This window comes from Grammomys surdaster, unplaced genomic scaffold (genome assembly GCF_004785775.1).
Source record: "Grammomys surdaster isolate TR1022 unplaced genomic scaffold, NIH_TR_1.0 146, whole genome shotgun sequence".
NCBI classification, from domain to species: domain Eukaryota; kingdom Metazoa; phylum Chordata; class Mammalia; order Rodentia; family Muridae; genus Grammomys; species Grammomys surdaster.
In genome coordinates, this window is record NW_021604604.1 from 7,774,705 (window position 1) to 7,792,928 (window position 18,224).

At 38.0% G+C, this 18,224-nt stretch overlaps 1 protein-coding gene across 1 annotated transcript in view; it reads right to left on the reverse strand.

The window, feature by feature from the left end:
• Positions 1-913: 913 nt before the first annotated feature.
• Positions 914-18,224, reverse strand: part of Mrc1 (mannose receptor C-type 1) — a 90,200-nt gene continuing 72,889 nt past the window's right edge. Inside the window, exons 22-30 of the mRNA XM_028764915.1 lie at positions 16,489-16,655; positions 14,906-15,008; positions 10,800-11,032; positions 8,207-8,372; positions 7,169-7,318; positions 5,119-5,232; positions 4,430-4,594; positions 3,082-3,123; positions 914-1,932 (exon numbers count right to left, since the gene is read on the reverse strand). Of these exons, the coding sequence (XP_028620748.1) occupies positions 1,679-1,932; positions 3,082-3,123; positions 4,430-4,594; positions 5,119-5,232; positions 7,169-7,318; positions 8,207-8,372; positions 10,800-11,032; positions 14,906-15,008; positions 16,489-16,655 (1,394 nt within the window). The 3' untranslated portion in view covers positions 914-1,678. The remainder of the gene's footprint in view (positions 1,933-3,081; positions 3,124-4,429; positions 4,595-5,118; positions 5,233-7,168; positions 7,319-8,206; positions 8,373-10,799; positions 11,033-14,905; positions 15,009-16,488; positions 16,656-18,224) is intronic.

Genomic DNA, 18,224 nt, shown 5'->3' on the forward strand with positions numbered 1-18,224 from the left:
AGGGAGGGAGGGCGGGACGCCGGGAGGGAGGGCGGGGGGAGAGAGGAAGGAAGGGAGGAAAAGAAAATACATTTTACGTCATCTCTGCCTCAGTGATGCAGGCCAGAGGCAAAGCCTGGGTGAGAAACCTTTGTGCATGAGTGATCCATTAGGCAAGAGGAATGGATAGGGTAGTTATGATAGCACACTCCTGTAATCACAGCACCCAGCAAGCAATGGGACAAGAATCAACAATCTGAGGCCAGGCCAGAAAGATGTCTCAGAAGGTAAAGGTTCATGCCACCAAGACTGACAGCCTGAGTTTGATCCCTGGAGCCCACAAGGTGGAAGGAGAGAACCGACTCCCACAAGCTGTCCTCTGACCTTTATATGTGTGCCTATGGTATGTGGGTGATGGACACTTGTGCATGTATGTACACACATGCATGTGTGCACACATCGAGAAAGAGAGAAAAAGAGAAAGGGGGAAATATATACATAAGTCAAAATAAACCTTTAAAATTTAAAAAAAAACAATTTGAAGACATTCCAGGCTCATAGTTATCTCTAAAACAAAGAAGCAAAGAAACATAAGAAGTGGCGGAGGGATAACTGTGGGAAATTTGAAACCTATAAGATATTTCACAATTCACATAAAACATAATCTAAGGCAGTTTTGTAAATGATAAGACATTACTAAAGGGAAAGGTAGTTATTTGTATTTCTCATTCCCAATAGTGATGCCATGCATTGTTAGATCTTAAAAGATTGTGTAGCTTTTATAAAAAATAAAAGATCATGTTTCACAGTATTCACCCAGAGATGAGATCCAGTTGGCATTTCTCTACAATTCGTTCATCTATTTTAATAGTTAAATGTAAAGCAGCTAAACTGTATGTTCAAGCAAATGTATACTTAACAAGATAACAGAAAATTAAAATAGATGTCATCTTTAATTTTTATTTCACATTAATTCATCACATTAATTAGATAATAAATAGCACTATTTATTATCTAAGTACACCCAGTTATGTAAATTTACAGGGTTTTTTTCTTCACATAGTCACCTTCCTAATATACATACAACAGAACACAGAACACACTTGCAATATTCAGCCTGTCAAACCTTGCCTGGGACAAACAAGATTCTCAGTAGCTTTATTATTCTACATGGGGATAAATACAGTTCTCAATAATTGACATGAATCAGGACTGCTGAAAAAAAACTGAATACATTCTTATTCCATCTGGGGTTATGTGCACTTGTTTATTTTAACATGGTTTTCTAAATGTTGAATTACAATTCTCCTCATAACACATCTCTGGGAGGTCTTGAAAATACCCTGAGTGGTTTATGTGGTTATTTCTAGAGCTCCTGACAGCTGCGGAGTTGACATGAGGCCTGCCACCAGGGCAGCGGTGTAGAGACTGTAGTGCTGAGTATTCACCAAAGGTATCTTCAAAAGTGGTAGTCAACAATCAACATTATTATCCCTCTTTTGTTTTTTTGTTTCTCTAATCTTGCCAGGATAGAAAATGAGCAATTATTGTTCCATTAGGCAAAGAAAAAAGACAGACCAATGCAACCCAGTGCTAGTTTTTTTTTAAAAAAAAAAGAAAAAATCATATTGAATTAACAAATTGAAAACTTTAGTTAAGACTTCATGAACTTTGAATATAAGACAATCGCATCAGAATGCTAAATGACCGCATGCTCATTCTGTTCGATGTTGCCCATGAGATCTTTCGTGTCACTTGTTCCTGGACTCGGATTACTGTTGAAGTAGAGAGTGTTTTCAAAGCTGGCCTCTTGAGGCATGTGGAGCACATGCCTTTTTTTATAAAAGAAATAGGCTGCAACGCCGGCACCTATCACAATCAGGAGGACCACAATGACCACTCCTGCTGCTTTGGAAGAGCCTTTGGGTTGAGGATCCATCTTCCTCTGGTCAGCTACAGACAAATGAAACCATTAGCAAACAAGTGGAGCATAGAGGGAAGGGGTGGGTGACAGAAGCTTCAGGAAGCAGCACAGTTGATCGTCCTGGGTACCTTCAACTTATGGATATTCTTTAAAATGGTATTTGTCACAAGATGTGAAGGCAGGACTCAATGTGACATAGAGGACACTTTAACATGTTCAGATGAGTTTTGGGTTGATGGAATATTTCACCTCCCTATGTACACTGAGGTAGTACATCAGGCAGAATTCACACTTATCTCTTGTATCAAATTAATTAAATAATTGAAGGATGGCTGGAAGGAAATCTCAGTGGTTGGGATCACTTACTGCTCTCCCAGAAAACCAGAGTTTGGTCCCCATCATCTACCTCCAGCAGCTCAGTCTGTAACTCTAGCTCCAGGAGATCTAATGGTTTCTCTGGTTCTTTCAGGCACCAATACATATGTAGCAGCCTGTCACACAGACACACACACACACACAGACATACACACAAACACACAGCTCCACACAAATATATTACAAAAAGTAAATCTTTTAAAAATAAAATAATTTTGTAAGGCTGCTTACAAGCATGCTTTCAAGAGATAAAGTGGTGGTGGTGGTTGATGTAGCAATTACAAATAAAATTTTAAAATTAGGGGGAATTTATAATGGAAATCTGAACTTCTAAATATGATTAATAAACAAACGTCATTCATGAGATCAATAAGGTATTTAGTAGCAAGCCACTAATCTCATTTTGAGTTCCTGTAGCAACCACCAAAATAGGTAAAATGGGATTAGTTACCTAATTAATGTTTTCTATAAAGATGGAAACAAACTTAAAACAAAAAACAAAAAACAAAAAAGAACCCAAACAAACAAAAAAAGAGAGACCTAAAAAGACCTTGAAGGAAATGTCATTCATAGATCTCACAAGGCAACTTTTTGTAATTCAGCAACATCTTCAAGAACTTTTTAAGATAAAAATGTAAATTTAATTTTTTAAACATTATGAAAGATGGATTGTGGCCTAATGATAAAAGTTAGCATGAGACATTCTACTGAAAGTGAAGGAGGAGAAGGAGGGATACCATGGCTTTTAAAACAAGCAGAATCATATGACTAATGGTGACCTTGAGGTTTCATAATGATCTTACCTTTGGTTGTAATAGATGAGTGTGTAGTTGCAGGATCAATAACTGTTGGAAAAATGGAAAACAAATGTTATAAAAATACATAATAGCTAAATGTTGATAAATTGTATTCGGGTCAGAGATACATGACATCATCCATTGTTAACTGTAATGTGGTCTGATATGATGTAATCTGATAGGTTCTCATGTGATCTGATGTCATGTCATGTCATGTGATTATGTGAATGCCCGGATGGTGTGATTGATACGCATAAATATATAGACTTAGGCATATAAATAGAAAGATTATCTGTACCTTCAGCTATTACTACCTACTTACATACCTACCTATCTACCTGTTCATCCATCCATCTTTCTCTATGTCTTTGTATGCAAATGCAGCATCCTATACCTATGGATAAGTTTGAATATGCTAGAAGATTTGAAAATATGAACCTTCAAGTTTTATGTGAGCATTAATACATCTAAACACCTACAAAATCCATGTGTAGCTAAGGTAATCTAGACTAGGGGTTTTGAAACTGGCACACCAAACTCTAAACTGTTGTAAGATACTTGACTGAAAAGTAAAGTAAGACACCAACATTGGTCCAGAGACTGTAGCCACAGCTCTATACCAAAGGGTGTAGAAGCTTAAAGTAGAGTTATAAACTAAAAATCTACACAGTTCCAAAACAATAAAACCTATTGAGGAAACAGAACTATGTTCACTGCTTGCTTGCTTGCTTGCTTGCTTGCTTGCTTGCTTGCTTGCTTGCTTGCTTGCTTGAGTGATTACAATCATAAGAATCAAAGCCAGGGTCCTATTCATGCCAAGAAAGGGCTTGGTCACTGAATGACCCCAGGCCACCTCATTTATTTATTTCAGATTCCAATGAGTAATTTTCTTTTGGGGAAAGATAATGCATCAGGTAGAATAGCACAAAAATATCACTCAAGTACAGTCAGTGGCACACGGAGGTTTACCAGTTGTTTCTCTTTGCATGCTATACCACTCAATCTCAGATGGAGACTGGGCTGGTTTTATATGACTACTTCTCTTGCTTCTTATGATGTGGACTAGTGACTGCTCTTCCCTTTTCCCTAGTGCAGAAGCACTGTGAAGATAGGCTGTCCAGATTGCTTGTAACTTAGCAGAACATTAAAATGTACCAATAAACGAAGGTTTGGCAGAGCCATCACCTTTTACTCAAAGCTACAGGTGGAGATTGATCTTTATGGCAGGACAAATTCCCACCAATAACAGGGAAAGCTACACAAAAGGGATGCAACTACCCTAGTACTATGTCAGCATGTTACAGTCGGAAAGAGATGGTGGTCTGGAAACCATAGTACAAAATGTTTAACTTACTTTTTGGCATTTTACAAATAAATCCTTTGTATGAAGAACAGTGGATATTATTCCAAACGCCAGAAGCTGAAGATAAAACTACACAATCATTGCGTTCCCCAGAGGGATCGCCTGTTTTCCAGTTGACAAAGGAGACAGGATTGTCGTTCAACCATAGCCACTTCCCTGGTCATCAAACAAAACCAGCAAAAGCACAAGTTAAAAATGATCCTTTTTATGTTCTTCTTCTTAACATAAAATGCCTAGCCTATTATTATTATTATTATGTTATGCTAGAACCAATGGTTTCTAAAACTTCTATCAGGAAAGACAGTAATAGAAAATTGTTACAGAAAAGAAAAATAATGTATTTGTTAGATTGTTAGTTGAAAGTTTATTTCTACTTAATAGAAAAATGTACACTATCGTTTCTCTAGCATTTTTATTATGGTGGGAAGAAAAAGAAACTGTTCTCTGAATATTTTTTAACTAACAGCTACAGGAGAGCTTTTTAATTGACAACTTTCAGGGCTGGACAATATGTAGGTCGTTTAAACTTTTGGTTATTGTAAATAAAAGATGATTTTAACTTTTCAAACTCACCACAGATTAATTATTATTTAAGGCAAGGCTTGCTGGAACCAAAACACTGTTTTCTATACAACATTTTTAAAATATTAGCTATCAAATAATGGTTTCATTAGAGTTACCTTCAACATTTCGGAACATGCCTATCCAAAAGTTGGTTTTACTTTTAAGAGGCTCAGCACGGTATGACAGAAAACTTGACTCAGCAGCATTCTCGATGGAAGCCAGGGAGGCACCTGCAAGGTGTAAGACCGTAATGAGAGGAGCTGAGAGCATTCCTGTGAATATTCCTGATATTAAGAACAATAAATGACAACCTAAGCTCTACTCAAGGCTCAGTACACTGTAGGAGTGTTACTCCAGGGCCATGCATGAAATTATTCAGACTGAAGAGAAAACTGAACACCTTTCAGACAACATATAGCTGATAATTCCTCATCAATCACCAGTGTTTGCTTTTATAGCAAAATCCTACAGCTTAGTAATAACTGATATATTTTAAACAGTCATGACGGTTTGCCTGGGACATCACAAACATTCTTTCACTAAATCTTTCGAAGACCATAAAATAGATTCTTTTGTTAACTCATTTTACAGATAAGAACAACAAAGCACACACATAGGTAATTCATTGCCTGGCATCCCAGCACTAACTGAGCACAGAATCCTGGTATGACTCAGGCATTCTGAACCTGGAGAGGTAATATTTAATCATGTGGGTATGCATTCTATAAACTGAGTTCTGAGTTATCCCCCCTCAGTGACTGTTAATTGTATGCTTACTTAATCCACCATTGAATATACTTCACAGCTATTAGGCATTTTAAAATACTTCTGACATGTTTTGATCAAAGAGAATGTCTCCTTTTATCTGCTAAATAAAACAACACCTAAAACTGAAAATAAAGTTTGTATATATTCATTGTAAATTTTAAAAACAAAGCACTTAAGCAACATGTAAGGATTTCTAAAAAAAATTTTGAAAAGTCAAAGGCATATTGCAAGTCCTCTGTGAAACAATGGCAACACTTTCTTGGCCATGGGCTTGCAAAGATTCACGGAAGACAGGAAGGAGAGGAAGAGAGGGAGGGAGAGTTGGAGGGAGGGAGAGAGGGAGAGAGGGAGGGAGGGAGAGGAGACAGAGGAAAGGAGGGAGGAAAGGAGGAAGGGGAGGAGGGAGGAAGGAAAAGAAAAGGAGAGAGAGAGAATATGATCATGGTAATACGCCCACAGCCTTTCTCTAGCCCCATGGTACCTTCAAAAGCCAAAATCCCAACAATCACAGTGAAAACCAGCAATCCAGTAGCCACGGGGGTGGGGTGGGGGTCAGAATAAATTTCGAGCTCTTTTCAAATTATGAAGTTCACTGTAATCCTCATGATAACCACTAACAAAATAACTAAACAGGAAATAAAGGTTCCTTAGCTTCAGGTGGGGCTGGAACTCAATAAGCTCATTGTGTAGTTCAGAAATCTTAAGTTGAATGAACCATTGTAAGTTGGAAATTCTTTTTAACTTGGACATGGTGTTGTATGCTTGCTATCCCAGCACTTGGGAGGCAAAGGCAGGTAGATCATGAGTTCAAAGTTATCCTCGACTACATTTCAAATTCAAAGCCACTGGAGTATGTGAGACCCTGTCTCAAAACAACCGCAACGAAGCTGTCTTTGCCATTTCTGAGATTGAGTTTGGTTTAGTTTTTCCTTATAAACAAAATAGACAGCCGTAAAAACACTTCTATGAATAATAAAGAAGCCAGTTCCTACTCAGTTATAAAATCTAAATTTACTGGTGATAAGGAAATATAATGCTGTGAGTAGCTTAGGATCAGAACCCTAAGAATTTAGAGTATTTGGATAGAAAGATTTTTGGATAGAAAGAGGGGTTTTAAACCTAAATTCTTCAAATTCTTCAAATTCTTCATTTGTAGGAAGTGATGTTGACTATTCTGTTAATAGAAAATTATTTTTAAAAACTACCCGTGTGGTTGGGATGTAGCTCACTGGCAGAGCTGCAGAGCACTTTCCTAGGGATGGCCTGTATTTGATCCCCAGCAACAGAAAATAATAGGAAGGCGCTTAGATCCCTTATATTTTAACTTATAGCATTTTGATATCATTGATCTAAAAATAGATTATTATAGGATTTTCTTTCAGGAAACATGGCACTCACCCATTCGAAGGCACTCCAGGGAAGCTTGACCCCAGCTCCTTGTAAAAGAAGATTCAATATAGTAGCAATGGCCAGAGAAAGGAATCCACGCAGTCTGTTCTGACTCTGGACACTTGCCAGGCAGTTGTGGAGGCTCAGTAGCAGGGATTTCTGTAAGTAAACATGTATTTAAAGCATAATCAAAATAAATCATAAATAAATCCTGGGTTGCTGCAATATGTGGAGTCTTATTTTTAAAGCTAAGGGAAATTATATCCTCTACCATTACATATAATTTACTGATGTTTGTTATTTAGAGCCACCATATTTCTTGGGTTTTCATTTATTTTATTGTTTCAAATGTATTTCAATAGAAAACAGTGGCCATGAATCTTATTCCTTATAATTTACAATTAGTAATTTTAGATTTCTGCAATGATGTTTGAGATTAAAGCTGGGAGTGGTGGTATATGTCTTTAAACCCAGCTCTCTAGAGACAGGTGGAGCTGTGATCCAGCTTGGTGTACATAGCAAGACACTGTCTCAAACAAACAAAAACAAACAAATAAAAGTGGTAAAAGTTTAACAAATTATGTCAAAAATAATTAATGAAGTGGATTTCCTTGTCAAGCCACTTCTTTTCTGAGATTCTAAGTCCTGTAATGTTCTCTTAGCTAAGGACAGCTGTGACAAACTGCCCTAGCTTGAATTCTAAGCTGATTGTACTCAATTTGTATGCATCCTGGTATAACTCTGCTGAAGCAGATGTACTGACACCAAAGGGAAGGCCACCTTCTTGGATAATTTGTCACTGGAAATTCAAAGGACAATTTCAATAACAAACATTCAGAAGTCTATCATGAGCAAGTAAATCCTAGAAACGATGCAAAATTTGACCTGTGCGTATTAGTTGATATCTTTTCATTAGGTTGATCAGACAGTCTATTTTGCTCTCAGCTACCCAGGATACACTACTGGTTGATAAATTCAGCAGTGATGGGTAATAGCTTATTTCACACAACTTGATATTCCCCAAACCCCTTTTGTATATCCAATTACCATCTGATTTTTTGCAGAGAAAATAAAGACTTTCATTGCAGTATGATGTCTTCCAGTAGCCATCGACATCCATGTAAACACATGCTGATTTAAGTTTGGGCTCGTCAGTGCCCCAGTTAGTATACCGCACCCTCCATTTATCCGTCCAAGTATATTCATTATTGGTCTGCACAAATAAGAACAATCATGAAGTTTCAGCCTTCCTTCTCATATAGAGCATGAAGGAAACAAGTAAGAAATAGGTATGATACTTAAGGCTATAACTGAACACAGAACCTTGAACATTAGTAACTTTTAATAAATTTTAAGTCATGCTACTAACTCAAATTCAGTAAAAACACCCTTTTGAAAAGTGATTATTTCATGACCATCTTTAGGTCCACAACCTGGAAAGTATTTTGGCTTTTTTTTTAATGGTTTTTGTTGTTAAATTTTCACTTTTTGTTTTTCTTTCTTTTCTTTATTTTCTTAGAGAAGAAGAAAGGAAGGGGGAGAGAAAGTTTTGAGACGAGCGTGTGTGTGTGTGTGTGTGTGTGTGCCCGTGCGCGCGTGTGCGCCTGTGTGAGAGGCAGAGAGAGAGAGAGGAGGAGGAGGAGGAGGAGGAAGGGGAGAGAGAGAAGAAGAGAGAGGGAAAGAAAGAGAAAGAGAATGAGAACAGAACATTGGGTGGGTACAGAGATGAAGATGATCCATCCCTTGGATGGAAGGTGTTGGGGGAGGGGAAAAACATGAGCAAAACTATATGTATGAATAAAAAATTGAAGAAAGGAGTTACAACTGATGGTTTAAAAAAAAAAAGACGATTGGTAAGAAAAGAAGACAATGACTAAAGAATATGTGTCTTATTCCATAAAGCTGCATTTGCTTTTAGCTTCTCATGGCCAAAGAGAAGTTGGATCTTCATAACAATAAAATGTTTATCTTACTGAAATTAAGGTAACATCCATATCATCGAATCCTGAAAGAAAGCCTTATTTGTTCTCATGATCTTGTTCTGCTGCTGAGACAGCAATGGTAAGTGATAGCCGAAACCATTTATCCTTGTAGACTCTATAGGATCTGGGGTCTTGATACAGCATCAGTGGCCTTTCAACTATGTGGATTGTGCTTTTTTTTTAAAAAAAAAAAAACTGGTTGTTTTACTTCATTTGCACATTTGACATATTTTTAGACAAACAAATGTATGATCACATCCAAGCTAATTAGTAATATAAAAATTACCACTTATCGATAACAGCACACTATCTAAAAGTGTTTTAGAACTAATGCCTAAGTACAGCATTATAAAACATTAGCCAGGGAGAAATAATTTAAGGCTAAACACTTTCCTCATCTTAATTCCATCATTTAATTTACCAAGACAATCACTAAAGACACGACAGGAAAAATTAAAAACACATTTTATCTCAAGGTGGAATTGTGCAGCATTCTCTCATTTACTCAAATTATTCTTGCATATCATTGACTCTAGAGGTGTCATGAAAATGGCATTACTATTCTAATCATAAATTTTGGCACTGAGGAAAAGTATTTCATCTTTCAAAATATATTTGATGGCCAATTTGAAACACAATTATGAGAAGAATTGAGTGATTTATCAGATCATTAATTATCTAAAAAATAGTCAACAGAAATATGAAAATCTCTTATCTAAGCACAATCACCAAAACCACATGGGCCTAATCATTTTAATATTCTTCACCCTATTGAGGAAGTACCTAGTGTATGAAGAGTTTGCATCTCTGCATAGCGACTTAAAGCTTGGCAAAACCTAACCTCAGTCCACTATCCAATTTTATACCTTTCCTTCTTTCTCATCCTCTCTGGTACTCTCCCTCAGCTCTTACCACCCTGAGTTATGTCTTAAAATGGTGAGTATCTTGGGATCAGGGCAGAGCTCGGTAGTGGAGCCCTTGCCTAGCATATGTTAGGTCCAGATTTAACACAAGTACTGAAAAAGAGAATGGTTTGAATTTCTCTAACAAGCCTTCTTGAGCCACTCCCCTGCCCCAGGACCTCTGCAATGCTGCTTGCTGATTTGCTAGCTACCTGGTGGGTGGAGGAATGATGGGTAGCATATGTCTCAGGAGTCTCTACCTTATTGCCTCTCTTAGTTCGGAGCTTCATCCCTCACTTTGCCCCAGTCCTCCAGCCTTCTCTTTCTGCTTTGGAATAAAAGAATGTGACTTCGACGAAACACTTCTCATACATAGATGGAAACTCTATGACTGGGACTTATAACAATTCTAAACTATTTTGCAACAAAACATGAAGTATCCCATCCCTGTTCCCCATGCTCCTGACCTACTTTCTCTTCTCATGCTGCAGCTGTGTAACTATGACTCTGGAGAGGAATAAACAAATGCATGGAGCTATTTAGATGTATAATATAATTTTGGATATAACTATTCAAATCCAATTATTGTAAATATCAGTTATTGTTCTCAGTTTAGTTTCTGACACATTATCACTAGGTCACTAGACCATTGACAGTGGAGACTCATGTAAGTGTTCAACTGAAGAAACAGAAAGAGAAACACATGGGACTATAATTTATCAATCATGTTAAGCTGTGAATGTTCTAGTATCTTACCAAGTTGCTGTTCAGGGCAATCCAAACGGGTACATTAAATGGGTGCATTTTCATCCATGCAAATGCATTACTGTAGGGGTCTAGAATGCTAGCAAGCAGGGAAGTACGATCCTTGCAATATTTCTCCGCTTCATGCCATGGTAGCTTCAATTTCATAAGGGAATAGCTGCTTTTACCGTAGTTAACAAAGCCATCTTTTGGAGTTGTGGTTGGAGAAACAGGCAAGGAAGGGTCTAGAATAGAGTGATTATTTTCATTAGCATTGTCAATGGGCCAATACCTTCAATATCCAACTTCCTGCTCATCCATCATAGATGTAAACACAAATTCCTAAGTCCAAACTGGCAGGACTTAAAAATATTTTCACCACATATTTTACAACATAAGACTAGTATTTCTCTCTGTGTGTACACATTTGTGAACATTGATGTGTGCAGAGTAGCACATGTGTGGGGGTAAACACATGTACGCATGTGCATGTATAACCAGGGGTGAACCTTGACTTTCTTTCCCTAGAAGCCAACATCATGACTTTGAGAAGGAGCCTCTCCCTGAGTTGGAATTCCTCGAGGAGTGTGAGCTGGCTGGACAGTAAGCCTCAATGATCCACCTGTCTCTTCTTCCCCACTGCTGGGATTACAAGTGTGTGCCACCTCACGTGTCTTTTTATGTTGGTTCTGGGGATAGAACTCCTTACATCTGCAAGGTAAGCACTTGACTGGTTGAGTTATCTCTCTAGTCCACAAAGCTTTATTTTTAATCAGTATGTCTGATTAAACAATTTCCAAACTGTATTATGTATGTATGTGTGTATATATATATATATGAATATATATGAATATATATGTGTGTGCATGTATATGATTATGCATCTGTATGTATATACATACATATGTGTGTATAAGCATATTACATATGTATATGTAATATATATATATATATATATATATATATATATATAATATATGTGAGTCTAGAAGGAAATCTCAGCAGTTCAGAACACTTGTTATTCTTTAAGAGTATCTGGATTCAATTCTCAGCAACCACATGATGTCTCACAACCATCCACAACATCAATTCAAGGCAATATGATGCCTTCTTTTGACTTCCATGGGAACAAGGCATGAACATGGTACACAGACATATAAAGTGTATCACTTTATACATAAAATTACATTAAAATTGTTTAAAATATATATTTATTATTATGTATATGCACATTGTTTAATATATATGTATATATTAAACAATTTTAATTTTATTTTATGTATAAAGTGATATATACACACACATATATATTATATATATATGACATATATAATATATATGCAGTTTCTAAGTAAAAAACAAAGACTCTTGAAAATCTTTTGTAATCTAGTGCCCCTATAAAAGGCCACAGTTTAATGCTACAAATTAAACAATATCTGTCTTCCTGCTATCATTAGTCTTTGCTTTTTCTCTTGGTCAAATGGCATAATCAAGAATTTTTTCTGGGACTGGAGAGATGGCTCAATGGTTAAGAGTATGAGTTGTCTTTGTACAGTTCCTGTGTTTGGTTCCTAGCACTAATGTAACTGCTCACAACCATCTGTAACTCAAGTCCCAAGGTATCTGTTGCTTTTTGATCTTCTCAAGTGATGCATGCATATGGTATACAGACAGGACTCCAACCAACACACACAAAAAACAAAATCATATATTTTCTAAAAGAAACCCCTCCAGCCCTTCTGTAGTTTCACGATTATATCTATCCAACTCTCTCTGTAATATGCCTGTAGTAACTAGTGCTGTCTTATCGAAATTAATTCTGAGCCTTGGAGCTCCTTGAAGTTAGGTCTTTTCTCCTTTCTTTAATGCCCCAGCTTGGACTTACTGCTATTTTCTATCTGGATTCTAAAGCACTTAAGACACAGGAAGCAGAGGTTGTTCCTGTGAACCTTAGCTAATGCCACTGAGCAGAGACCAGCAAACAGGAAGAAAGCTAAATCTGAGCATTTCTCTGGTTTTGTAACATATAAACTACAACTTGCTGTTGGGGGTAGGGACATAAATGATTAATGTTTCTTGACATTATATGAAAATCAAATTTGTGTATGTAAAGTTCTATTGGAAAGCATCCACTTTCACTTGTTTACCTATTATCTAAAATTGTCCCTGACCATGACAGAGTAGAGGGATCTTAACAGACATTGTGTGGCAGGCACACCTAAAACACTTGGGTCTTTATAGAAAAGTAATCAGTAGCGGCCAGTTCTACTTACTCTTGGCTACAGGTCCTGACTAGGTCAATTCTCTAACCTGTTCAACATAAACATCTGCCTTATTCTGTACCTAAGAAGTACCAAACTTTCTCTTCTCAGTCATGCTCTTTAATCATAAGTCATTTTCAGGAAGTATCAGCATCCCTCTCCCCTGCTGCTGCTGCCATCTTGCGTTGGTGCAGGGTCCTTTGACCAAGAGACCCTGGACAGACTCCTTAAACTGTCACATCTTACATGGAAGCCTTAAAACTTCCCAGCCTAGGAGACTGGGCACCATGCCATAGGAGTTCTTTTTGGACCACTAAAAGTGCTAAATGAGGCTTGAAGTGAAGTGAAGAAGAGGAGAAGAAACAAGTCGAGGAGAATGAGGAAAAAGAACAGCAAAAAAGACAGTTTCACAGAAGTCAATACATAATCAAGACATTTGAGTGTTAGGTCCAGTGTACTTATTCCTTAAATATCTGTAGAAAAGAAAAGGAACTGCTACTAAATATTGGGAGATTGTTCCCATGTGGTTAGATTAGGCAACTTTTTAGTTTTTATTTCTTTTCTATGTGAGAGTGTTTTTTGTGCATACATATTGGTATACCATATGCATAAAGTACCCATATAGAAGAAGGTGTTGGATCTCCTGGACTGGAGTTACAGATGGTTGTGATCCATCATGTGGGCACCGAGATTGGACCTGGGTCCTGCATAGTGTTCTTACATCCCTCCTGTCCCACTGTGTGCTTTCCAGAAGCTTCATCACTAGCTTATGGAAGTATTATGAAGAAGAACATTAAAGATGGATGGATGGATCAACGTGTAACATGGCTGCTCTGGCAAAGAATCACATCTGAAGATATAATCTGGTAGGAATGCAGACACACCCTGGATTACAGAATGATTCGGCTGTAATACAGACACGCCCTTAATACACACCTTTAATCCCAAACAATGTAGGTAAGTTTAGTTTGTAGAAGGAAGCAGCCATGTTTGAAAAGGACATCTAATTGAGGGGCAGACAAACGGATGAATCAGAGAACAATTTGACAGAATGAGTCAGAGATAGGATACACCCCAGCCTCACAAGAATAGACTGGAAAGAGGATACTGAAGAGAGCAGTGCGGGGGAGGGGGTGTAGTTTTATAGGGACGGGCTATAGAAAGAACAAGCTAGACACAGGTGAAGACAGAATGAGCCAAAATGTAAGGTGGAGCCAGAAGACTGGAACAGATTGCCAGAGTTAGTTTGAGGCCAAGCAGAGCAATTCAGTTAGAAGTTAAGAGAAGCCAGTTTGAATCAATCAGCTTGGAGAGGAGTTTGGCCCAGGACAGCTAAATTCAGCCAGTCAGAGATTAGAAAGAACTAGAAAGCCTGAGCCTATTCAGCAGTAAGCTTCTGAAATGACAATTATATCTGGAGAATAAAAGATACATTTATAATCGAGCAATAGCCCTTCCTTTCTTTCCCTTTTGTTTCCCAGCCACTGTGACATGGATGCGTTGGCCTGCTCCACATTGTATTTTCCCTTACTACAGGCCTAACATGATGAAGCCTAGAGACCAGACTCTGAGACACAAAGCCAAAATAAACCTTTACTGCTTTTATATTAATTCTTTTGGGTATTTTTTTTTTGCAGTCACAAAAAGCTGACTGACATATATTACAAGTTTCTAATTTAAAAAAAATACACTTCAAGCTTAATCTGCACAGAACTTTCTGCAATAAAAGGGATCAGAGTCACAAATAAAGTATAGAAAATAGCACCTCTTTGGAGAGGGGTAGCCCACCTCTTTCATCTGTCATGGGCTCATGTAGCTTAAACCCAGCCCTTGCTGGTGAGTTTTGGCAAAACTTACCAGTCTGTGTTTGGCATATATAGCCTTGTTTACTTTCACAGGTGTCATCCATCCAGGTCCCTGCTTCTCGTGAATTGCCACCAATCACAACAACACAGTCAGCCTGTCCATTTGTGGATAAGGAAAACAAAGGCAACAAAAATAAATTAATAATGACTCAAATCAATCCGTTAGTTAGAAAACGCACTCCTGCTATTCCTCTTTTACAATTTTTAAGATCATCTATCCACACAACTTATCCAACCCACTATCATCTTCCAATTGTTGCCTCCACCACCTGTGTAGATTCCACCCCCAACCCGAACTTTTACTTTTTATGACTTCCTAGTGCATTCCATTTTATTTTAACCTCACTATGTTTTCAGCCCTAATTTACACACTCAATGCCAAATAGTTTCTACAAGGAAAATCACTTACATATCAACAGAATATAGCTGTCAAGGTAATTGCCATAAAAGCCACATTGATCAGATCATTCCCTACTCAGCCTTCCTCTTTGTTCTCCATCTGACAACACACAAACTCTCTCACAGAGCTTCAGTGTTTCTCTCAGTTCTGCTTACCTCGAGCTTTCTCCTACTTTTTTCTAACATTTCTACTTTTTTTAAAACAGTTTTAGAAACTCCCACTGCCGTCTGAGACATTTACCCATTTTCTAAACACATCTGGAATGTTTTCCAGAATGACTCTGTTCATCTCACTCACCTAGCATGGCTGCCATCTTCATCCTCTTTAGTTTTCCTGATTATTATGTTTTAAACTTCCTGAAAATAACTCCCCACAGCTGATTCTTTTCCACTCCCACCCACTGTGTCCTGTAATGACAGTGTCTGACACAAAGAGCCCCATAGGCACATGCCCACACAATGAAATCACCCTATCCTCTGTCTTCTGGCATGGGACAGCAGACTCTGTCATGTTACACTCTCATTTCTTTATTACCACACTTGTAATACAAGACTTGTATTCCGGTTTAAAACTTTCATTTTTAAATATGGATAGCCATATTTAGACATATCACAAACAGATTCATAATTTTTCACGATGTTCATAATCCCCAGGATAATGTTTAACACTAGCCAATTGATCATTCAATGATATAAGAATGAAGTAAAAATTTTAAAAAGAAGGTAGAGAAGCAATAGTCTATATTCTGATGTATAGAAGCACTTGGCATGGTGTTTGTCATGGATCGAGTGCTGTATAAATGCAGGGTAAGTAACGGTCACGATGTTGCTGATATCATCAGAAGTAGCGGTGTCTTCCAAACCAGCATCCCGATTGCTGTAACAGCTACAAGTGATAAGGGGCACATGGTGCAATTATAAACTTGGGATCAAGTTTATCTCCTGAGTACCAATGAGGCTTAGAGTGAAGCTAGATTTCTACCACTCACTGCCAATGAAGAGTTCTTAACTAAACATCCCTCCTCTAAGGTTGATTCAGTCTGAGAAAGAAAAAACTCTGTATAATTAGGGCAAAGGAAGGCAGATTCTGGGGGGTATATCACAGAAAATTAATCAACAACATGACTCTTTGCACATAAAGATAGTATCGAGAGGTGATGGAAAACTTAAGCTCACATCTTCGTAAGACAGGCTGCTTCTTCTTCCACCAGGATATCCTTTCCCCCAGTTTGTATAATGAACTCCTCGTCCATCTGTCCACAGGAACGTGTGTTCTGAGTTGACATCATTCAGCCCAGTCCAGGCACTGAAAGTGGAGTCTCTCATGTGATAGGTAAGAAATGCTGAAAACAAGTTATACAAGATGATTTAAAACTTGGGACTGTGAACAGTGCAAGTACAAAGAAATATTTTAAACATGTTAATTTTAAAATACTGACCACATAACTCAACTCTTGTTAGTATTCCCAAGCCAAAAAAAAAAAACCCACAAAAAAACCCCACAAAAATAGACAGAGTCTAATCTTAGTATTCCCATCGTGAACCAAGTTTCAGACTCACTGAGTCGATTCTAGGTCACATACTACTACCGCAGATAGTTGGGAAAGTTGTATCTCACCCAAAGACACCAGACAAAGGATTAAGAAAGTCTCAAAGCCATCCCATCCACTCATGCTGGATACCTCAATATGAGCTGTGGCTGGGAACTGCCTACTAGCTTACAGAAAGAAGCATGCTCTTCTAACTTATTAAAACTCATCCTATAGTTCTATTTTGTAGTTTCATTTTAAGGATTTATTTATTGTAGTGTGTGTGTGTGTGTGTGTGTGTGTGTGTGTTCACATGTGTTGGGGTACCTCAGAGGTCAGAAGAGGATGCTGGATCCTTTGGATTTGAAGCACAGGTGGCATAAGACTTTAGACCCAGGATTCTGAGGCAGGAAGATCCCAAGTTCAGTGATCTCTGGACTACAGGATGAATTCAAGGACATCCTGGACAACTTGGCATGACCCTAACTCATAATGAAATGTGAAAAGGTGACAAAGCATATAGAATGAGCATGGGCAAGGCCCTGCTTTCTGCCCCCTTGTACTTTTCCCTTTCAAAAGAAAAAAAAGCACCATATAAGTTACCAGTTGTCCTGGTTCTGTAAATAAAAACAATCTGCTGACAATAATTAAGAGAGGAAGAGTTTCCAAGCCAGAAAGGCTCTGAAGAACAAAGCCATTTATCCAGACAAGAAGTGTCCTGCTCCCAAATTTTAGTTTCACAGAATACCCAAGCAAGGGTTATCTAATTAGGATCCCTCCAGAGAAGCAAGTCCTGGGGAGCATTGGCCATCTAATGAGGATGTGCAGATCCAGATATCCTTAAGCTAAAGGGTTCACAACATAGAATTAGAAGATCTGGAGTATACAGAATGTCATTGCTTTTTGTTCCATCAATAATTCTGTGGCAGAGAGGGCAGGAAAAAATATCCAAAAACAATGGAAGATTTTATTGCCCATATGCCCTGTACCTTCCCTTAACACTCCCCTAAATTCTCACTCAGCAGCTGCCTCTTAATCCCACCATCTATACCTGCTGGGTTAACACTGTCTCCGTTTACTAAAATAGCGACATATGCCCCATAAATATGGACAAGAAATTTAAGGACACAGCATTTGGGGACTCTGATAGAAAATACACAACAGGGGCCTGGAGAGATGGCTCTATATTTTAGAATGCCTGCTACATTTTCAGAAAGCCCAAGTTCAATTCCTAGTACCTACACTGGGTCGTTAACAAGCACCTGTAACTCCAGCCTCAAAGAATCCAACACCCTCCTCTGGCCTCCACAGGCCATCCAAGTGGCGTTCATACACTCACACACACACACAGGGGGAGAGAGAGAGAGAGAGAGAGAGAGAGAG